Source organism: Sparus aurata, chromosome 4 (genome assembly GCF_900880675.1).
Source record: "Sparus aurata chromosome 4, fSpaAur1.1, whole genome shotgun sequence".
NCBI lineage: Eukaryota > Metazoa > Chordata > Actinopteri > Spariformes > Sparidae > Sparus > Sparus aurata.
Genome location: NC_044190.1, coordinates 26,466,756 through 26,490,571, shown reverse-complemented (window position 1 = coordinate 26,490,571; position 23,816 = coordinate 26,466,756). Strand labels below are relative to the sequence as shown.

General features: G+C 40.4%; 1 protein-coding gene across 1 annotated transcript; it reads right to left on the bottom strand.

Moving 5' to 3' along the window:
• Window positions 1-3,150: 3,150 nt before the first annotated feature.
• Window positions 3,151-23,559, bottom strand: LOC115580636 (DNA-binding protein RFX7-like). The gene is made up of 9 exons (XM_030415185.1): window positions 23,042-23,559; window positions 18,252-18,285; window positions 14,097-14,182; window positions 13,689-13,811; window positions 11,600-11,716; window positions 10,441-10,525; window positions 10,109-10,322; window positions 9,548-9,828; window positions 3,151-9,260 (listed from the first exon to the last, which is right to left on the bottom strand). The coding sequence occupies exons 1-9, from the start codon at window positions 23,161-23,163 to the stop codon at window positions 6,087-6,089; spliced, it is 4,236 nt and encodes a 1,411-aa protein (XP_030271045.1). The 5' UTR covers window positions 23,164-23,559; the 3' UTR covers window positions 3,151-6,086.
• Window positions 23,560-23,816: the final 257 nt, after the last annotated feature.

Genomic DNA, 23,816 nt, shown 5'->3' with positions numbered 1-23,816 from the left:
TGGAAGAAATTTGTATCATGTTACAAAGCTGACTAGGGCTACAACAGTATGAGATTTTCAAAGTATGATAACCGTCCCAAATAATATCACGAGGTCACAGTATATGGTATTACACAAATATTATAAAATAATTAGTTACACACTGACTAATTAGTTACTTACTGAAGAAAACATTAAAGGTTTTTTCACTGGACAAATGCTTTCTTATAATCTGTCCATTTTGTCCTGTGTTATGACCAGGGCCTAGGGGAAACCCTGGTGCAACAAGTGTGTGAGACTCTCCCCTTCCCCATCCTCCAAGCACCTGCAGCAATAGCATTTTTTAATAGTTTTATTCAAAACAAACACATTTTCAACAATCACTCAATCATGCATGCATGCTGGCAGTCCGAGTCAATGGAGGAGAGAACCCCCAGGAACTGGGAAGAGCTGGCCTTTAAACCCTTGTCTGTCAGGCAGGAACCAATCAGCTCCCAGGGACAGCCTGCAATCAAACACACCTGCAACCAATCTTACACACACTCATACTCTCACTCAGGTAAAAGAGGGATATTTAAAACAGACAAACATTTATGACCACTAGGGTCGTAACACCTCCCCCCTTAAAACTGAACATTTCTCCTTAAAGAAATGTTCAAGTTCATGCAATGCAATCAGGTGTTGATCACTCACATGTCTATTCCCCCCTTAAAACAAATCTACATAAAAACAGAACCCAGAACCTGGTTAGTGGGTGCCACTCCCACAAACAAAATGGACACCGCCATGAGGAGAGGACGCAAAAAGAAAATACACCAACTGTGGTAACAGAGACACACCACACACCAAAAACAGCAACAGGTGCCCAACACAACAGTGGAGTGCAACAGCCACCACAAAAAGGCATCACTATGTAGTCAACACTACACATAGATGTTGCCAGCTTACACCTAAGCTGCAACCACAAGTGACCCAACAAAAGTGAACTGCCGCTACCACACCCAAAATAGACAGCATGTGATCTCCAACCACACGTTACTGTAAAAGGATTGAACAAAAAGACAAAAGTGACCAGACAAACTGGAAAGCCACATCCACCACTCAAGATACACTGATCTGGGGAGTGACACCATGCCAATCACACTAATTAATACACTAAAGCAGCAACACCTACGTGACCGAACCAAAAGTGGACTGCAACAACCACACACAAAAGGCATCACTCTGTAGTCACCACTACACAAAATGTTGCCAGCTTACACTTAAGCTGCAACCACAAGTGACCCAACAAAAGTGGAGTCCAGTTACCATAACCAAAAGGTCACAAAAAGTTACTGCACACAAGTATTAATTAGGGCCACACATCACAACGTGACCAACACCAAAGCAGCCATCTCACACAAAACTACGTTGCTGTGCAAAGTATAAACGAAGGGAAACAAACTGCAGAGGCACCCCAACTTTACCTGCCTACAAAAGGTGGCTAACTCACCTAGCTAGTCTTCAGTGGCTTGCCGAGCTCGAGGCACCTTTAAAAGCTGAACTCGAAGACCAGGAACCTAGTCAACTGCGAAACACCGAAGCGTACCCCCATTCAAGATTACCACCAAAAATAAGAAAGGCAAAATAACAAAAGGTGGCAAATTCTTGAAAATGCCCAGCAGCTATCTGGTCAGGGTGCTCACACCGACACACACCATGCAGCAACAACTTAACAAAAGAGATGACCACTACACTTAACTAAAGGCCACTTACACAAACACAAACTAAACCAAACCACATCTACCTCACCTCATGGACATTCAGATCCCGGACGAGCCCCCACTTGTTACGACCAGGGCCTAGGGAAAACCCTGGTGCAACAAGAGAATGAGACTTCCCTCTTCCCATCCTCCAAACACCACCAGCATTGAGCGTTTTAACATAGTTTTATTATCAAACATAGTTTGTCCACAATCACACAAATGCTGGTAGTCTTGGACAGCAGCAGAGGAGACCATTTATGACCACTAGGGTCGTAACACCTGACAGACACAAAACTTGATATAAACTTGAAATATATGTATTTTTAATAACATTAATATGTGAGAATTAGATATTGTTGATAAGCAAATTACACAATAATAGTCAATGCCGCATTTATTTTGAAAAGGGTATACAACTGCAACACCTTATTCTACTGTCAGGTAGTTTAAGTGCCGCAGCTGGCTTAAATAATTAAAATTTAAGTGTAGCTGTAGTTTCTGAAATGTGATTAATCACTGAAACTGAATTTAATGAAATTAAACTGAAAGCAGTTTCTGCCTGGAAATTGGGAAGCTGGTCAGCAGGTCTGCATCTGTAACTATTGGTGTGCAACCATACTGGTGGCTCAAACACAAATCTGTCTGCAGAAACATAAACAGTAGATAGTAAGAAAAGGGCAGAGATGCTTGGGCTGTCATCAATCAAACAGTAAGCCGAGCTGAGACAGATCACGGTGCTGGTGTTTAGTGCTGCTGTACGAACAACAAGAGAGTTCAAGTTACTCATAGCAAGAAGGCGGGAGCCCAGATCCAGCACAGGTTCAATATTATTACACTTCAACACAGAGTGGTACATGGATAGTAAAAGTACAGTTACTTTATTTCTGAGGCACTTCACCTGAGTATTTCAATTGTTATACTTCACTCCATTTCCTCTTACCATTTTTTTTCCTCCATTTTACTTACTTCTTTGTCCTTGCTTTTGATATTTATTTTTAAATAGCAAGTCATCTTCAAAGATCCTTCACAACCAAACAGCTGTTTTCAGTTATTCCAGCTAATTAAACTCAGATGGCAGCTAGTTTGAGAAATGTTTTAACAGCAGACATTTTGGCAAATCATAGCAGTAAAACAGAGCAAAAATAAATAACTGTGTTCCATTTAAGTGTTACAGCTCCAAGGTCCTCCAAGGCCAGAACAGAACAGAGCCATCATTAATGCTGTGAGTTACCTGTGATTTTCCCTGCTCATCAAACTTCATGAAATATAAGAATGATAAATGTGTTCGATTTCTGACTCTAGCAGGTGCAACAAAAGGGAGAGTCTTAGGATCTTCATAGAATAGTTAACAAATGCCAACAATTGAGCTGCTTACCAGAACTCAGGAGTCTCTTATGCTGATATCAAAGAAACACTGACTCACGGATACTGATGTACTTAAAAATGTTTATTAGTTTTAAAAAGTCTTTAAAAATGAGTATCAACAAGCACTTCCTCTTATAAAAGCACTTGCTAAAATGCAAAAAAAAAGAATTGTCTGTTGACTGAGCACAGCAACACAACAGTGGAGGGCAGTTCTACAGCTCTGAACCACTTTGAACAAGAGGAAGGGTAAAGGCTTAATGTTAAACAAATGTCAGTGCTAACCAAATAAATGCAAATGTTTTCACAGACACAGTAAAGAGAAACATCTAAACTGAGAGAACAGATTCAAAAAACTGAATATAAATAAGAAAGATTTGTCTAAATTAAATTATACTCCAAATGAGATCATCTATTATGGTGATATAATCTGCTTTGACATAAGTTTTTAATATATCATGACATTAGTATTACACCATATAAATACGGATTGTCTCATTCCCACATTTTGAAACGTGTGCAAATATTTTCTGGGATAATTTTCCGCCAAAATCCAGTTCTTATTCATTACTAACCGAATATCATGCTGCAGAAAATAACTGCATATGATACGTGATAATATGCTATGACACTTAAAAAGTAGGCTGAAAAAAACCTCATAACAGTGCAAGTCCGATTAGTGTGAGTCCACAAGGTTATATGGTTTGCAAGGTTACACCTTCTGTACAAACAACACACTGAATAAATAGTAAAACAAAAACACACGGAACAACAGGCCACACCTCTAATCTGTACAACAAATAACGTCAGTGTGACCAATATTACACACTCAGGGTTCTAATGCTAACACAGAATGAACACATTACAGTGTTTTTTTGCCCCCATAAAAAGATTATTTTCCATTTGCATTTACAAAAGCATCAACAATAGTAAACAAAGAAATCCTTGATGTCCTGTTTTTATAAAGACAGGATTTCCAGTGCTGCAAACGTCACAAATATTTTACTTAATTCTCATTTTATCATTCATATTACTCAATATATTTGCTATGGCTATGTCCATCACACAGTAGATTGATCTCAGTGCATGTTATTACAGGTTATATTAAAAGTCTTTGGTATGGACATAAGGCTCAAAAACCAAAACCCTTTACACGCAGATCATACGCAGTGTAAAACAAGACTTTCACATTTGATCAGTTGATTAGCTGTTATATCTCAGAGTGCAGTGAAAAATACTCCTCCGTCACCTAAAACCAAACAGTGCATTTATGTAAAGAAACACAAGTGTTACAGATTGTCAGTGCAGTATCATGAGTGCTACAGTAGGAACCAAAACTATTATGTCCATTTTATACAACAATGCCTTATTATTATTTTTTTACCATCTCAAAATTCTATTTTTATTCTATTTTTAAACAAGATTCATTCTTTAAAAGTGCAAAACCCCCCATTCTAGGGGGTTACTGTAGTTCTTATGTAAATTGTTTCTGTTATACATTTTATCCCCTTTTTCCAACCAGTGGTTCTTTACTATTTACCTGTTTGATGGGCACCTTTTATGCTGTACGTACTACGATGCCTGGTATAACATAAGTACCATTTCAATGCCATATGAGTACTCAATACATAATTAAAGCTTATCTGTGGGCGTCATTACAGGACAGAAGTCATTCTTCTTGGCTAAGTTACTCTGAACCACTGAGAAAAGTTATTATTTTGTTCCTTATAGCGTATTGCTGATATTTCTTAAAATATCTATGGATCTGTAGATGAACACATTTTTGCAAAAGGTGACTTGTCAAACAAAACAAAGTGCAAAATAAGCCAAATCATACTACTGATATCATTATCTTAATTTTGTCAGAGCCCTGCTTTTATTGCACTGATGATTTTGTAGATTTCATATTGTTTTGATCTTTTGATGGAGATGAGAGGTTTACTTGGCTCTTTAAATTTATTGGCTGACTCCAGGACAGCCAAAATCTGAGATGATTGTCGGGAAGATTTTACATGAAAGAATAATTACAAAGCGTGAAAATGTTGATATAAATGGATGAAATTAGAAAAACATTTAGACTAGGGGTCGACTGATGTGGCCTTTTCAGGGCAGATACTGATACAGATTATTAGAAATCAAGGAGAGTGAAAAAATGCATTTGGGACCGATATTAATTCACAGTAAAATCAAACTCGTTGTGTCAAAATTTCAAACAACCAGCGATGAAATCAACCAAATCAGAAAGTGTTGTAGGCTAGGATATTGTGTGAGAGGATGCTGCATCAGAGCCAAAGTAGCACATTTTGAATTAGTGCAATTGAAAGTTTTAACAGATACTCGTCCTGCACTCAATCAACGTGAACATCAGTGATGAGAGATCATAAGTTCTGTAAACTGTCTTGTTGATAATATTTCTTTCAGACACCAGACGGACAGTTAAAGCTCTGACAAAGATAACCTGTGATGCTTCCAGTTTTTGCACACAAATGTTTCATTTATGATGTATAGTTAGTTAAGCAGTAAATATATTTTGCGCCTTATCCTCCTGTTAGTTAAAGCTTGCAGTTACCAATATCTAGACATACTGATATAAATAAATGTTGTTGTTGCAAAATGCTTAATAATATTTATCTTGTTTCATTCATTTCCACATATCTATACATGAAGAAATCCATGGCTCTGTTATCATTTCTGACTGAAATATCAAACAAAGTATTTTAAAAAAGCAGGATTAGGATTGGGTCTTTTTTGCTAAGTAACCTTTGTTTACTTGTTGTTGGAAATGCTCTTGATCGAACAAGGTAAGGTGATGTTCACTGATTAAAGGGAAATGACCAGCATTTTAATCAAAGTGTTGCAGCATCATTGCAGTTCAGCCTGGCACTTAAACTGGACAAACAAGTGTCCAGTGTTGCACTATAAAATGTAAATGCCTGAAAATAAATAAAACAAACACACAGATTTAACATGTTCAACATGTCAACAATAAAAAAAATACTCTCAGCCCATCAACCCAACAGTTGGATGATCTTTGTTTTCCAGCCAGTCGAGGCCACTTGAATGTGCCGCCTCACTGGTAATCTGTTGAAATAGTACATCATTTGCCAGCTCCTCCTCTGCAGCAGTGTTTTGATATTGCCCTTGGTTGGGGTCAAACAGAAGGTTTGTGTCTAATGCGTTAAGGTCATTGATGCTGCTGGAGATCTCGGATGTCATTCTGATTTCACAGGGGAAATCTGCCCCGCCTGTAGTCAGCTCCGTCACCTGTTCCATGAGGTGGTTGCCAGCAGTAAGGTTGTTGTCCGTCAGGAGGTCTTTCACAGTGCGGCTGAAGTCCAACTGCTGGTGCTGCTGCAGCTCTTCTTGATGCTGCTGTGAACTCAAAGACAACAGCATAGACTGGGCCTGTCCACGCTGCTCTCCAGAGGCTCTGCTGTCACCTGCTGAGAGAATCATCTGTTCGTTAATAGCATTTTCCATGAGGTAATTTGGCCTCTGTAACTTGCTGGTGGAGTCGGAGGACATCATGCTGAGCTGGTTGTCACTGTAGGAGAGGTTGGGGTCGGACTCCAGGACCTGGGTGAGGTTCATACGTGCAGTGTAGCTGGAGGGTAAATTATTGATGCCTAGACCCCGCACAGTGTCATCCTGGTCCCCATCAAGCTTGTTCAGAAGGACATTGTTGATGTTCTTGCCATTGCATTGTTGGCCCGGCGTGGGCAGGACCTCAGTTTGCATCATGACGTTGAGCGGCACAGAATGGCTCCTCTGAGCCATGCTGCTTACCCCGAGATTTGTCTGGCTGTTTGCAAAGATGTTTAACATCTCGGGCATCACAGGTGAGTTGAAAGGGGACACTACTGATCGAGGGACATAAGGAAGGTTTCCTGTGTTCAGATTCCTCTGATGCACAGCAGGGCTTACGCTGCGACATCGAGAAGTCGTAGAAGGTGAGTTGGTGGTCTTGTTATCCAGAGGGGCAGGCACAGCAAAACCCTCCTGCTTGGCCATGCTAGCTACCTGCTGCTGCACTGGCGAGATAGGAGTCAAGCGGCCAAAATGGCTGTCGTGGTGGCGTGCATGAGGGACAGCAAAGGCATGAGGCTTTTGAAAATGATCACCTATGAGGCCTTGATAGCTGGGGAGGAGTCCCATTCCGCTGTTTGACTTGTTCAAGCTCCCACTGCTGCTGCTGTTGTAGCTGTTGTTCATCCACTCCAGCCGAGTCTTGTCGGGATGGGTGGCCATCGGTCTCTGCATGGGCTTGACAGGACTGCTGGAGACGGTGCTGCCGTCATGGAAACCAGTCATGCTGGAGTTGATGGGTGTAAATGCAAACGGGTTTCTGCACTCCACTGGACTGGGAGGCACGTTGCTGCTGCAGTTAGAGAGTGGAGTGCCAACTGGGGTGTGACGACTGCTTCCCAGCGCACTGTCCACTGGGGTTGTAGAGGCGATGCGGGAGCAGGGGCTCTCTCCAGTGAGACCTTGGGCTGCTCCGATTATTTCTGATGTGGGTGTAGGGGTGGGTGTCGGTGTTGGAGTGTGGATCGCGTTGCTGTGGCTGTTTGCCGCATTATAGAATGCAGTCATGGTCTGATTAGTGGAAGTTACATTATCTGGCATCATCGCCTGTTGGCCTTGCAGCGTGACACAGCCTCCGAACTCCTGCATGTTGTTGAGTTTCATCTGCTCCTCCATCTGCACCAGCTCTTCCACAATGCTGTCCTGAGTCACATCATCGTCAAAGGGAAAGTAGTCTGTATCCGTCTGCATAGGGAGCTGGCTCGATGATGAAGCTTGATTGAAAAACTCCAGGGATTCAGTCCCCAGGTTGGACTGAGTGTAGGTCTGCTGTTGCACTCCTTCCAGGCTCCCCGTGGTTGGACTCCTCACATCACTCACACCTGAATGTTGTTGGAGGCCAGGGTTATTATGCACACTAGCAATTGTGTGCCCCTGGTGTTGCTGTATTAATGCGTGACTGACTGAGCTGCCAGTTTCCACAACAGTGGAGGTATTTTTCCTTTGCATGGAGCCCTGTGTTTTGGCAACAGAATAGAAGCCACTGGCTCTGAAAGAGGAAGTGCAGAGTGCGTGGACTTGAGAGGATGAGTTCATTTTCGTCTCTACCTCCCTAGACACTGGTGCACTTTCAGGTCTAGTAGGAGCTCCTGGTCTCTGGATGTTGCCGACCATGTTTCTTATCCCATATCCAAGCCCAGCAGCTCCCTCTACTGACTGCTGGGGCATAAAAATCCTTTTGACCGGCGAAAAGTCAGGACTGAGGCTTGAGCGTTTCCTGAGGCTCTTAGTGGACAGGAAACCTTCCTTTGCTGATGTTACACTGCTGCCCTCCCCACATGAAGGTGTTCTGATGGTGTTCAGTAAAGAAACAGCACTTGTATTCTGATTGCAGGGAGTTAAGTGCAAAGTGCTTGTATTATCGACGCTATTATTGCTGCTTTCAGTGGCTGCCACAGTGTGAGTGCAATTAGTGCTGGGTGTTTCCTCCAGACTCAGGAAGCCTCTCATCTGAGGTATGGGCACACTGGCAGCCCTCTGTACAGCGCCTCCAGCCCTGTTTGTCATTGCTCCTTGAGTCAAAATCAGACTGCTAGGATTTTGCATTTGGCTGTTTTTATGTATAGCTTCAACTTCCATTTCAACATCGATGTTAGGGGTGTTAACAGCCTGCACCGGCCTGGCCACCGGGGTCAGAATGGGGACTGCAGAAGTGCTCCTCATGCTTTGACTGCAGCTGACATCTTCCGCAACTGCGGAACTGCTGATGCCTGCAGAACCTGGCCGCAGAGAGGAAGTGGTGGTATTGCTGCCAGTGGGTGCAAGTGATATGGCTGTCATCTTGACCAAGCTGACTGGGCTGACATGACATGTAGTCATCACAGTCTTAATGGGGTTGTTGCCGATGATCATGGTGGAGGGCGAGCGCAAAGTGATGGCAGTCGCAGCTGAAGGTTTGGGCAGAATTTGCGCATATCGCTGCCGAGCAGTGCGTTCTCCCGTGGGACTGGTTAGAATGTTTTGTGAGTTTTTGGGGCTCTGTTTCACTGCCTGAACTGGCTGTGTCAACATTTGGAAGTTAAGAGGCAGCATTTTGTTTTCTATTGTTGCCATTGGACTGGGCGACATCAACTGCCTGCTTCTCTGTACCTGTGGAGAGAAAAGAAACAAGTGAGTTCTAGACAACACTCGGTTTCTCACAACATATTTCTACCTGCCGATTCTCATACTATAATTTTAAATTGTGTATCCCTAAATGTTAAGATTTTTTATAACTCTACTCTCATTACCTGTGAGGAGAGTAATGCTGCACAGTTTTGTTGCCGTACATAAATTTGTGAAAATAAGGCAGGACCTGTATTATTTTCAGCTACTCAGGAATATCACTCTTTTTCATATGACAGGTACTAGCATTATTATGAAGGTTTCTTTCTCACCGTGATGGGGCTTGGGACTGCAGTGACCACGATGCCGATGGTTGTCTGAGGAGACAGAGGAGTGGGGCTAGCACAGGGCAGACCGTCATCAGCCCCCTTCGGTTGTCCCTCTCCAGGTGAAGGTGAGTGCAGCTTCTGCTCTTGTTGTTTCCTCTGGATCTTCCTCTGAAGCTGCTGCTTCGCATCGACAGAAGGTGAAGACAATGTGGTCACATGAGGCTGGAAAGAGTGAGCCTCAGCGGTGGGGACGAATGCTGAGACTGACTGTGGAGTGTTCACCTCTGAAGAAAGGAAACAGGGATTTAGATGCATAGCACTGTTATTCGTCAAAAGTAATGACCTCATCATCATAATGTAATAATGAAAATATATGAATGTACAAAAACACTTTGACCTGTATTTATTTGTTTATTTACTGTACATCCACATTAGCTACATACAGCTGACCTCATGAAAAAAAAACTGGAATTGATGTGCAGTAACAGGCAGCTGCCACTAGATGCCAATATCAACCAGTTTTTTTAGACAGGAGGCATGAAGCTGATGTGAACTGTCTCTTACCTGTTGCAGTGCCGGTTGTAATAGTGAGCGCTGCCAAAGACTTGTTGCTGATGTAATGGCTGTCAATAAGGAAGTGAGCCAAGTCTTCCACGTCATCAAACTGTCGTTTCAGCACCTTCTGGGCCCACTCGCACACCAGATCACAGGCTGCAAACCGCACGTCCTCCTGCATGCTGCTCAGCTGGCCCGCTGAGTCCAAGACATCACACTGGAGCTGCACACAAGATATTAGCAGTTAAACATGTGATCCACTGCATGACAGGACAGTGACACTCATGGAGTCAGAATACAAACTTAAGATTATTCTGAGATATTAATAAGGCATTGCTTACTCCGTCGCCTGTTTTATGGAGATCCAGAGTTGGTAAAGATGGCATGTGAACAAAGGGCCTCTTCCTTAGTCCACTATAGCAATATGTAAGCTGGTGTTAAGAAAAAACCAAGTGATTCAAGAAAACAAACATATGCTGGTATTATACTGTATATACACTATTTTGGGGTGACAATTATCTTATCAGCTAGTCAATAATAAAAGTCAATAATTCATACATGTAATGACATCTAAAACTATTAGCCTAGACGACTTGACGACCTTAAAGGCAGTATTTGAATCTGAACATAGGCTATATAACATTTAGTTGTAGTCAATGATGAATGACAGAAAAAGCATCTGGCACTTTCAAATCAAAAAGTGTAAGTACTTTTTATTGCACACTGTATCTGAGTTCAAGCTCCTGGAATAAGGCTTTTATTAGAGAGCAGTTGTCTAAATACATGAATTTTTAAATTGAAGTATATGTCGAAATGCTTATGTCTGATTTGAGTGTGGCAGCAGGTTTAGTGGTCCAGGTTCTGCTTTTAGTTTTGCAGTGATATGGAGACATAATGTCTCAAATGACTGATGAAGTGAAGTGATCCGTGAACTTTTAAGTCTATAGACTTAAATTAAACATAAATCAAGTGTTAATTTAACTTTATTAACCACCACTGGAGTAAATCTACTTCAATTTAAAATGTATTTACATTTTACAAGTGTTAATTATGTTTATGTAGATCCAGTTCTTTTATGGGATCTTTTTACTTGATTTGACTTACTGTATTAATTAAAATAATTCCTTTTTGGAAAGTTGGTCATTGGAAAGATGGCTAATATGAGTTAAAATCAAAAGTCCTTCAACAAGCAAACATTTTAAATTACATAAAATAAATAACTTATTTAATTAACATTAATTACAGAAAATGGTAAATATAAACCAAGTTTTGCAAAAAAATAAAAAATAAAATAAAAATAGAAAGTTCCCCTTTTTCATGAAGGTCAAGATCACAGTGACTCCCCCGAGGGGCCTCTGTATTATGCCTTTGCTTCAGAGGCAGAGGGGGACTTTATTTCATTTCACATCTATATTTAGAGAGCTTATGAACTGCAACAGCAGATGGTCTGTGACCAGAGACAGAGGCCAGACTGTTACAACCCATTCCAGTCAAGGATATTTAGATTTCCCTCTCATGCCAAGTCGACGCGCCTTCATGTTCGGGAAGACATTTTTCATCATCTTGCCAAAGTCTGCAGCACTCAGCGGGTGGTAGTTCAGATTGTCACAGAAGCTCCTGAAAGACATCACAAAATAAAATATAATTAATAAGAATGGAGAATTTGAATTTGAGGTGTTATCATAAGTGCAGGTCTGCACTGTCGAAAGTGACAAGTGCCTGCTCATGGGGGGATTGTTGGGTCTTTTTGATTTACTTAATTAAAGAGTGTGTTCTAGACCTGCTCTAAAGGGGCATGAGAATACTTTAGGTTAGGTTTTTTCACTCGGCTCTCAGAAATGTCTTTTTAAACCACAGCAGGCAGCTGCTCTCCGACACTTCCTGTCTAGTACCAAACACCCAACAAAAGTTAGTGGCTAGGACTAGGAGCGACTTGCAGAGAACAGCAATAAGAAGCTAAAAAGTAATTCTTGGTGGAGACCAAACACAGAGTTTAAAGAGAGTAAATATTGGACTAAAATGTATCACATGGTCAGAAACATGACAGGTAATGTTGCACTGCAACTGCTGGATTTGTAAATAGGGACGTCTTTGCTGACAAATTTGCTATATCAACTTTATAAGCTGATGTCAACTTTGCGTTTACAGCCTCCTGTGCTGCCTTCTAGTTGCTGAATCAGTTAATGCAGGTTTAAAGGTTTGTAAATTTAAAGTTAAAGGCTCATAAATGCAATACAATCAAAAGAGAATTCTGCTCAGAGTGAAATCGGGCTCACATGGACCTCCACTTTCCATCACCATCGTCCAATCTCTTCCCAGCTGTTCTGTAGTAACTGTTTGTCTTTCTGCCGAAGTTACATCATACAGATGTTTAAAACTTCTAACCAACTCAAACGACCTCTCCTCAAAAAGATCCGCTATTTTTAAAACGTCTTTTCATGTCTTGTTTGAATTATTGGCTACACTAATACACCAGCCTGCATGATCATAGCAGTAACTAGACAACAACTCTGTTCTTCTGTAATTGTATGCTTTACAAAAAAGTGCAGATATAAGCATAAATGAGCTTTAAGTATCAAGAACTGCAGTGTATTGAGGTTGATTCTGCTCCATCCAAATTCCCATATAAAGTAAAGTACCTTTAATAGTTATCTATCCAGAGTATGAAACATACAGACACGTGGGTGTATGTAACATAAATTATAGTCATTGCGGAGTAGAACTTGAGTTAACTGATGACATTTATCTTGGTGAAACATTTACATTGAGCCTTCTGACACAAATTGTTTCCAGTTTCTTATCAGGTACAGTTGAGTTCCAGCTCTGAACTCTGGTTCAATGCAGGTTCAGAGCGCACAAATGGCTTAATAGCGTGTGTGTGTGTGTATGTGTATGTGTGAGTGTGTGAGTGTAGGTGTTAATCTTCAAATGTTTCCTTTGTGCTATTTTAAACTACGAGGTGCATTTCTTTCAAACAAATGATCAAACACACACAGCAAAAACATGTGGCAGGATATTATGTGAATATTAGCTACCAACTGATTTAATTTACAATACAAAAGGTTTTTGTCGTTTTAAAGTGATGCACATTGTGTCTGTTTAAAGCCTTTTCACCTGTCGGTCCTAAAGGCGCCAATATTTCTGGAGGGCACTGTATTTCTGATCTGGTAGAGTTAAAAAGACAGTTACATAATACTGTCAGAGCATTTCAATGGCTGTCTCAGACTTTCCATTCTAATATTACCGACACATGCTGCACTCTGTGATTCCCAAGCCTGCAGAGTCTATTTATACTGACGCTTTAGCTGGCGGCAATTTAGAGGAGAGAGAATCTCAAACATCAGAAGCTGTTATCTATTCAAAGGGTGAAAACCAGCGATGAATATTCAAATAAATAGTGAAGCATACAGTTAAGTCATGAAAAAAAGTTTGATTTATTCTCTGTTATATATGATCTTTGTGTGTTTAATAATAAACCAAACAATAAAGCCTCAGCTTGAAATTGGTTGGTTATTTTAGGGACAGAAACATTATTCTCATTTCAGAAAATGTAACATGTAGCTTTCGAGAACCTTCTGATTATACCTACTTGTATTCATCATAGACCTCCTGTTTGGGGAGAGAGGTCTCTGGGTATTCCTCTAAATGATTGCGGATCCAGTTGAACGCATGCATCTGCTGTGTGCGGCTCGATGACAGGGCGCTCTGGTCACTGAGAAAAGATTATTCATCATCACTGATTGATCAACAGATGACACAGCAAAAGAAACAACATCTAATCTGACTCAAGTCAGTGTGACCTCTGTCCTGAGACGTGGCCAAAGCTAATTTAAGATCTGTGTGTGTATATAGAATTTCACATGCTAACATTTTTTTTTACGACAATAGTGAACCGAAATGTAAGCCTCTATCAATGACTGATCATTCCCGCTTCATAAACATTTCATTAACTGGTCATTGTCCTGTAAAGACTGTCAGTGAGCAGGTGTAGTCTTACCTTTTCTCAGTGTTACTGCTCGGACCAGAAGGCAACTTAAGGTAGAGGTAGAGTTTTTCAATGTCTGAGAACTTCTCCACATCTTGCTGTAGAAATAAAAATAGGTGTTTTAATATTTGTCCTTCCTGTTTATCAGCACAAACTAGGATGTAAAAGTATAGCTCATCCCGTTGCACAGGTGAGCACACACAGCAAAAGAGGGAGTGATTCTTGGAGAGTTTACAAAAGTAAACCCGACTGGTTGTTAAGTTATTCATGTTTTTAGCTGCGCTGCTCAACTTCGTCAATCTGTGGACTGTCTCAGAATATCTCAATTGTTGTTCGAAGGATTGCCATGAAATGACTGACTCACAGCATGTAGACTGTTGGTGCAAAGCCTGCCATTGGGCGCCTACTTCAGGCGGCAGTCTGCTATCTGCATGTTAATATTTTCCACGGCTCTACGTTTAAAAACAACAACAACAACCACCTCCAAGCTAGCAATCTACACACTGATAAAGGCAAGTCACCCTGACCTGGTTGCCAATGGTGCCAACCTAAACAAACCAGCAGCTGGTATCTTTTCTTTTGTGGGTATTCAGCCATTTTAATGCCACAGCTTTTGTCTGGGCACCATCGCTGCATTCTGGGTTTAGCTTTGTCCAAGACGACTGAGATTGGTTAAATAAATCTCAAACAGCCCAGAGAGTTTTCTCCCTCTGTTCAAGAGAATACAGACCATATAATATGGTAAGGTCTGTATTCTATTGAACAGGGGGAGAAACAGTAATAGAGTGAACATTGATCCTGGCCAATTCTCAGTACATATGTGACTATAGTAGCAAACATAAAATAAACTCAAATACATTCACATAATAATAATAATAATAATAATAATATAAATAAGGCAAACTAAGAAGAACAGTTCGGCTTCTAAAGCATAATTCTCTGACCCAGTTGCTCTGACAAACATACGACATCAGCCAAGGGGACATGAACTGACAAACCAGCACTTTACTGCATTAAACATGATGCATACTCTAGATCATGTCTACACATGATGATTTTTGCATTTTCATCGCTCCCTCTCATTCATTCATACCCAACACATACGACACACGACAAACTGAACCTTCTCAGCACGGCCCTCTGACCTACTAACAGTCTTCAGCTCTTCTCACTACGTTCCTCAAAGGTGAAAAAGAAACATGAGAGCGTGAAGAGGGAGCAGTTTAAATTCTGCTGGTTTAGATGGCAGCAGTACTCTAACCCAGCAGGAGGGAATTCAGTAACATATACAGTGCCAATTTAAAGAGGGTTCACCCACATTGTAAGTATTTTTTTTTTTGCAACATTGAATCAAAGTAGATTTAAGGAGGCATTTTTTGTAAAAGACTCTTCACTGTCAAAGTGAAAACAGGTCTGCTCAAAGTGATTTAAAAGTTCCATTTTGTTTTGGCATTTATTTTGATTATATACTATAGAAATATACTATATTATAGAAATAATTGGAAAAAAAAAACCTATACTATATTATACTCCAGGAAGTGAGATTCCAGTGTTTTTTCTTGGTGCTATATAAGTGAACGTATCAACATGTATTATAAACCTGTATTCAGAAAACTGTGCCTTCAAACGAGCTGCCAGGACAGTGAACTTGTGATGTCACAACTGTACAGAGTTGATATGGAAACACAGTGGGCACTGCCTACTCTGGCCTGTGAGAGCTGACCAATCAGAGCAGACTGGGCTTTTCGGGAGAGGGGCCTTAAGGCAGCAACACACCAGCCCAACCGTTGGACGTCTGAAGCGTTTGGGGAGACTCGGACGAGGTCGAGAACAAATCTTTTCGGTGTGTTCAGCTGCGTTAGAAGCTTTCAGAGCCGCGCGGACGTTGCCTGCTCCGATTCAACATGCGAAGTCTGAGAAGGTTGGCTGTCGGCCGTCTGAGCCATTGGATTCTCTGATTGGCTGTATGCCAGCTGTATGACCATTCTGATTGTCGGTGTGCAAGCGGATCAGCGCGGTGTGTGGGAGGGGCCGAATACTGTGTGTGCTTTGTTTTTCTATGCACTCCGTTCTGTCAGGACAGTATCAGAAATCAGTATCAGTTTTTGCAACATTTAAAGCATGTAAACTTTTGTATTAGACACCCAAACAAAAATATGAAATCTAAAATGGGACCTTTAATCTAATTACAAAAAGGAAATATAAATTTGACACACCTGAATCATCACTGGTGCAGCCAATTGGTTTTAGTAGTCATAGTCATGAACATGAAGCAATTCTCTAAGCAACTCCGCAAAAAGGAGTACTACTTCATGTTTGAGAAGAGTTTAGGGTTAAAGAGGAAGCGGCAAGAAAGCTGATGATCTGCCACAAATAAGGTCATTTGAGTCAGTGTCAGTTAGCTCAGAAGAATTCAGGTTGAAAATTAGACAAACCTGGAGGCTTTGAATTACATTTACATTTACATTTTACACAATTAAAGTTGATTGTAGACAAGTGAGGGAAGCCACCAAGAGACCTCTGAAGGGGTTAAAAGCTTGAGAGGCAGCAAATACAACTGTTGGACATGGCTATAGTTTGCCAGAAGGCACGCAGGAGACTCTGAACGCACATAAAAAAACGTTTTACTCCAAATTAAAGCCCATAGCAGTGCAGAGGTATGAAACGTAACACTCCATTTGTACACACATTCACATGTATACACATCGAGTGTATGTGCTGCAGACAGACACAAAGGGACAGACAGGCTTCTGTAGAACAGAACAGCCTGTAAGATGAACTCGAATCAGCTCTTGTTAACCCTCCTCTCAGGACAGCTTGCTGCATGGCGACTGTACAGGCACGTCTACACTATGCCAACACATGTCTACGCTCAAATACACTCACATATATGTGTATATATGTTCTCTCTTCTAATTGGCTCCTAAAAATAAACTTTATTCTGTGGCTCTCCTCTGATTAACTTCTTTGTTGTTGGGCGACCACAGTTCACCTAATGCTGCGGATCACAGACACTGAGCAGCATCAGCCATGAAGAATACGTGTACATACACATAATTCTTACAAATAAGCACTTATTTGGAAACTAGGAAAAAAGGTTGGGCATAATCTATTATCTGTGGGCTGCATTTCAAAAGCCATCCTGATAAAACCTTGTTGTGTATCATTCAGAGGACACCGTTGGCCTTTTCAGTGTGACTCACTTCCTGCTCTGTTGACCTGGACTGTCAATGTCTGTAAGTTACTGTGTTATCAGCACTGCACAGTGAACTCCTTCCCCCCCTTCAACTCACTTTACCTTGAAAATCAGCATTCAAACACATACACACTCTGTGTTTTGTTAGTAAATGTGGATCTTTGTGTTTTGTCACCTAAGGCACCGGTTTGAATTAGTTCCACTGCTGTAGCCCTGCAGAACTACAGCCAGTCTAATACACCACCACGTATCAGCCAGTTTTTAGTTCATTAGATACAATTTCAGTGCATATGCTGGCTAATTATTAGCCAGTAAAAAACAACAGAAACGTAATATACAAAACATCCAGCTGCATCCTGGCTACCACAGACAATCTGTTTTGATTCTTGCAGGTGCCTGAGTGCCTGCCAGGTTTGATTAATACTGAATTATGATATTGGTTTATGCTCCATTCATAGAGACAAAAATCTGACTCTGGTCTACTGAGGGCGTATTTCACCTATTCACGAGGCTGCTCAAAGGTTAATCCTTTGTAGCCAACGTTCATAGAGGCTCACTGCGGCCCGCTGCACATCAGTACCTCTGTTCATGAACACAACACTACACCCCACAGATTTTACATTGTGTTGATATCTGCCATAAAGAAATAACGTTCATAGGCAGAAACTTTCAGAGCTAAAAATCAAAACACACTCATAACTGAGCCAGCCCAGTAAGCCAGTAGTTCAGTACAGTTGTCCGGTCTCAGATGCGCCCTCTATAGGTTGATCTGAAATGCTGCCGCAAACAGATTTCCTTTTTCTTTAATGTTTTATTATGCACAGAAGGAAACCAAACCATCAGGAAGCAGTGTTTCAGCTCTAAATGCTAGAACTACAAAAATAAATTACAAACAATACTTTCACAGGTGACAGTTAAATATAACAGATAAGTTTCATTAAAAGCACAATTTTGGCATTAAGAATACTCACCAGAATGTTTTCCACTTTCGATTGAACAGATTTGCTGCAAAATAGAGAGATAGTATAAATTAGTATGAAGCCGCTGTAACATGATGAGTGCTTGTGTCTAAAGAGTATTTATTTATAAAGCAGAGGTATGTTTGGTATGAGACGACCCTCCCTTCAGCATCTCTCAGGTCATGTATCCCACCACCAGGAACACATGTTGTCATATGTAAAAAGAGAGAGACAGAGACAGACACTGTGGTCACATTGTCTCTGACAGAAGTACAGTGAATTATATACAATCACACCGGAAATCTTCTTCATTTTAATGTTGTAGGAAGAATTTGATACGAATGGGAAGCCATTATTTAAACATATTCTAAGAAAGGAAAAAAAAATAGTGCTTCCAGTTGTTCTATTGGGATTGTCTGACACACACTGTATAGTCATACTTAACCTGTAGATTCTGTAAACATGCATAGTTCAGTCAATATATGCACAGCAAATAAATGTATGCCAGTCATTATTATGAGAGCAAGTAATTTGTGATTAGACTCATGATAGTCTTTAACACTGAATTTCTGTTTGAGGCAGACAACTTTATCTGAAACTTCACTCTTCTCCTTAACTGAACAGCGTTTTTTTTCATGTAGGCTTTTCCGTCTGACTTCCACAGTAAACTGACAAGACAACCACCGAAACAAAGTGCTATCATTGTTGACAGACATAAACCTTGTGACACTCAGAAGGTGCCACTAGGTGCCACAGAAGTCTTTTTACAACCTGACCATTGACTGTATAATACAAACTATAATACTTGGTATACTTCAGGGCCTAAAACCTTTGCTCTTTCTTGTGGCCAACGGGGGGTGACTTGAAAGATTTGCAAAAAAAAAAAAGGCTTATTCTATGTAAGCTTATGAGAAAATGACCCTACTCCTCACTTGATTTATTACCTCCATATGCAATCTCCTAATAAGTTAATGGTCTCAATAGCTAGATAAACGTCTTCTTTAATACAACTTGCTTTTTTTTTTAAAAGAGCAGGGTATGTATTTTTAGGGCATGGCTTCCTTGTGATTGACAAGTCTCTACCATGGCGTGTCCTCTGGTTTTCAGTCAGATCCATATAGAACCCAACTGATATATCTGTAACCCGATATCACAGATATATAAGTATTGGCTTATATATTGAGTGATATGAAAACTTTATTCATATTTTACAGACTATAATGCAGAAAAAGATTCATGTCATTGCGGAGATCATATCCAATATCCTGCCTCCATTATGAATGTGTCTTTGCATACTCTCACATTTTAAGGATTAAACTTCTTGTTAAGGGGCACAATTTGACGTATGAGCAGAGCAGTATCTTAAATGTGGACTACTGAAAGTGAAAGTATTGAATGGAATGATTAAAGTTTAATCTCTGAGAACCACCACCAAAGCACCAGACCTCTATACTGATTACAACAAACGAAACATCAGAGTCAAACCAGCGAACAACATCTCCACATCAAACTCCTAATCTGCAGATAGCCCCGGTTGTTGTTTACTGCGAGGCAGCAGGTTAGTCTCATTTAAAGACTCTGGGCAGGTCAGAATCAGCGGACGCTTTAAGCCACGACGAGAACAGTTCACTTTAATACACTGTTACCGGGTGGCCAAGGATTTTGTCTGTGCTGAAGGGCCGCCATTAAGCTGTTTGTAAGGCAGATTTGGCAGCTAGACTGAATGACACCTGAGACCTAGATTAGAAAAAGGACTAAAGAACTGATAAAAGAGATCCTTCAAATCACATTACGTATGAAATCCAGGTGTAAGTCAGCCTCTGATTGGGCAGCTTAAGTACAAACCGGCAGCCCAGTAACACTTAAGACTATTACTCCAAATGAAGACACAGCGGCGGTGTAGTTACAGACAATATTGCTGAACTTGCAAGATGGTGTCCTTCTACCATGAGCCACTCGGCAGCAGAAGGTCAATATTTATGGTCTAATCCTCTTTAAGGTGAATGAATTAGAGACAAACATTCAATATCCCAGTATGTTATTGACCTCAGCTGAGTGGCATGTTTCCGTTGAGGTTTTTTCCTGCAAACATTTCAACTCTGAACTGTTGTGCTTTCTTGTAGTTCAGCCTTTCGACACGTTATGTTCCTTCACACTCAGAAATAAAAGGTTATTTCCAGTCAGACGACGGCCTTAAATAACTGCAACCACAGACAGCATACACTCGTAACAATTGTGAAGAAAATAGCGTTTTTTCTTGTCCAAGCAATCTTAACCCTCTTTACCACTCTAGGCACTCCTTGCATTGATTCTGTGACATACTTTAGGTTTTGATTCAGTTATTTTCTTATTTTGTTCTGTTAAATCCCACAGGCTTCAGTCCTGCTTCTCTCAAACTGTAATTTTATACTTCAGTCACTCACAGTCATGTGATTCTGTCTGGCTTATTTTTTGGAAACAGTTATTTGTAGCCTAAAACTGGGCAAAGCCATCAGAGTTTGGGGAGCACTTTTAATTAAACTAGTGTGAAAATCATTTGAATAATTTAAATAAAGGTCAAACTCTATGTCTGGTACGTGTGAGCAGTTTTCAAAAACACATCTCGTTGATTACATTACATTGGTGCTGCAAGAGTTGAGTAACACAGTCAACATTTTCTGAGTTTCCTGCATAATGAAACTGAGTTATGTCAAGTTAATTCACCTACTGCAGCAGGACATACGATTTATACTGTAGCTGTTTGGTTTCAGCATGCCGTTAGTGTTTTCATGATGAAAATAGGGAGCAGAGACATAACTGGGTAAAAATACAGTCAGACAGACAGACAGACAGAATATAGATTGCTACTGCGAAAATGCCTTTCACCAATCGGTAAACAAGTAAGAGATGAAGAGGTGGGTTTGAGTTTTACTTAAAGGTCTCATTTGTAAGATCATCCAAAACTGACGTTTTGGGATGGTGGCCGTAGAGTACTACACTCCCAAAGTGTCAGCATTTGACGATTCGAGGATGAAAAATCAGCTTGAAAAAAAAAAAAAAAAATCAAGTAGCATTACTCTATTACAACTACAAGTCCTGCATTCAAATGTTTTTCTTACTCAGAACTATCCAAGAAGAATGACCCAGTAAGATTTAGATTACCTTACACAACAATATTACTGTGTACTTACTGATGTAATAATGTGTAAGTAGCATTTTCAACTGCTAACGTATTAGCATATTTTATAAGATGATCAGAATATGACTATTGCTGTCAAATATATGCTGTGTGGTAAAAAGAACAACATATCCTGGGGAGATGTGCAGTAAAAGGGCATAAAGAAAGATCAAACGGAGATAAGATGAATACAAATACATCAACATTGTACTGTACATGTGTAAATCCACTCCAGTATGCTGAGGATCACCCTAAAACAATGTGCGAACAAGTGTACTCTGAGTCCTGATCAACAGATTTTGATCACAAGACAATCTTTTTAGTTCCGTTTGTCAGCATTAACAACCAGCCTAAACAATCTCCAACATATACTAGTAATATAGTTCAGTTTTGAGAAGGCTGACATGTCTGATCATGTCCACCATGACTATATTCCTCTCCTAAACAGATAGTCAGACTGAAATGTACATCTACAAACAAAAATGATCTATGTACATGTTAACAAAATGTTTACATTCCCACAGAGGCAGTTGGTCCTTGATCATTAAATTAAGTGTTGATGCTCTGAAACTATATATTTATAACTACTGACAGTGGTGGAATGTGTCTTAATACATTTACTCCAGTATTGTACTTTAGTACAACTTTGAGGCAGTTGTTGGTTAGGACTTCAACTTAATGCCACTATTACTTTACCGGATTTGAGAGGGAAAAAAATTACTTTTTCCCACTTACGTTGATCTGACCTATAGCTTTACATCCCTTTTTTACTAATTACTAGTATTTCTCTACTTCTTACTACAGATTCATATTTTACATATAAACCATACTGTATAATCACTTATAAAATATGAGCTACTGTTACAGATAAAAGTTACTTTTCAGTATAAAAAGTTCTTGAGCAGCTCAAACATTGAAATGCTGCTCGCAAATCAGGAATAAACATCCACTTTAACTGAATACTGTGTGATAATATGACATACAATGCTAATCAAACACAATTTGCTGATATACATTTGAACTTTCACTTTAGGGACATTTTGAATGCAGTGATATTTTAACATGATGGTGCTGCTTCTTTTGCTCATGTAACACAGTGGTGGCAGGAGATTCAGCCCATTTACTCGAGTACTGTGCTTCACTTGCTTCAGTAATAAGAGTATTTCACTCTTCTGCCACTTATACTATACTTCTCTCCCAATTTACTTCAAGGGGAAACGTTGTAGTTTTTACTCCAGAACATTTATTTGACAGCTAAATCTACTTTAGCATATTACTATTTAAAATATAAAACATATTATTATATGATATCATCTTGTAAAATATGATGCAATGATTAAACTTCCCAGCAGCATAGAGGTGAAACTGGTTTCACCTCCAGCAACTGTAACAGTATGGTACCTAGATATTAATACATCAGTAATAACATAATAATAACAGTACATATTGATAATATCACGAGGGCTCAACCAGGGCTGTTTACTTTTCATATAAGCACATTTTACTGATTAAACTTGTCTACTTTTACCTGTAATGAAGTATGTATAGACTATGGTATTGCTACTTTTAGTAAGTGAAAAGCCTCAGAAATTTCCCCCAGCAGCATCAACCCCTGTCAGCAGTATGTGGACAGACAGCTCCTCACCAGATGGAGTTCTTGATCCTGAGCTGCAGAGCACTGGCCTCAGCTCCCTGCAGCCCGGGGAGCAGGCCGGGAAGCGTCCTCGCCCCGCGGTCCGGCTGCTGCTGGGGGTCCTCCTCGGCCATCACGATGGGCCTCGGGACGGCTCTGGACAGGACTGGACTGGACAGGAGGCGTGGTCGGGTGTACTCTGGCCGGCAGAGTCAAGCAACATGGACCGGTGGACGTCGCGATGCTAACGGGACAGCAGCGCGCCCTGTTGTTGTTGTTGTTGCCACCCTGTCCTCCTCCGACATCGCTCGCTTCAAGTCCGCACACTTGGTGAATTGAAGAGGCTGTGCAGCACAACTACGTGTCGCTGTCAAACTCTAGGTGATGCATGGATATAAATAAGAGCAGGTGTACACAGCAAACGGACAGCTGGAAGACAAGTAGCTAGTCCCTCCGGTGCGCTGTGCCCCTCACGTTATGGGATTTCTTTGCATGTGCAGGGTGAGTAGTAGCTGTTGGGCACACGCATGCGCACTAAGAACCCCAGTATTAAAAACAACATGTAGGCAGAACACGTTACTACAGAACACGTTACTATCAGGTTACTATGAGTATAGACATCATTTTAACAAAAACAAATGTAAGCACATTCTTTTTTATTATTTTAAATTGTATTGTAATTCCAAATATAATAACATTAATAATAATAATAATAATAATAATAATGATGATGATAATAATAATAATAATAATAATAATAATGATAATGATAATGATAATGATAATG

What these genes read in the sequence shown, in the direction of transcription:
- LOC115580636 (XM_030415185.1), bottom strand. Translation starts at nt 23,163, where the DNA reads ATGGCCGAGGAGGACCCCCAGCAGCAGCCGGACCGCGGGGCGAGGACG. An exon ending in CGAAAGTGGAAAACATTCTG is followed by an intron (nt 14,183 to 18,251) that starts GTGAGTATTCTT and finishes TTATTTCTACAG; the next exon opens with CAAGATGTGGAGAAGTTCTC. An exon ending in CAGTCCCAAGCCCCATCACG is followed by an intron (nt 9,261 to 9,547) that starts GTGAGAAAGAAA and finishes TTCTCTCCACAG; the next exon opens with GTACAGAGAAGCAGGCAGTT.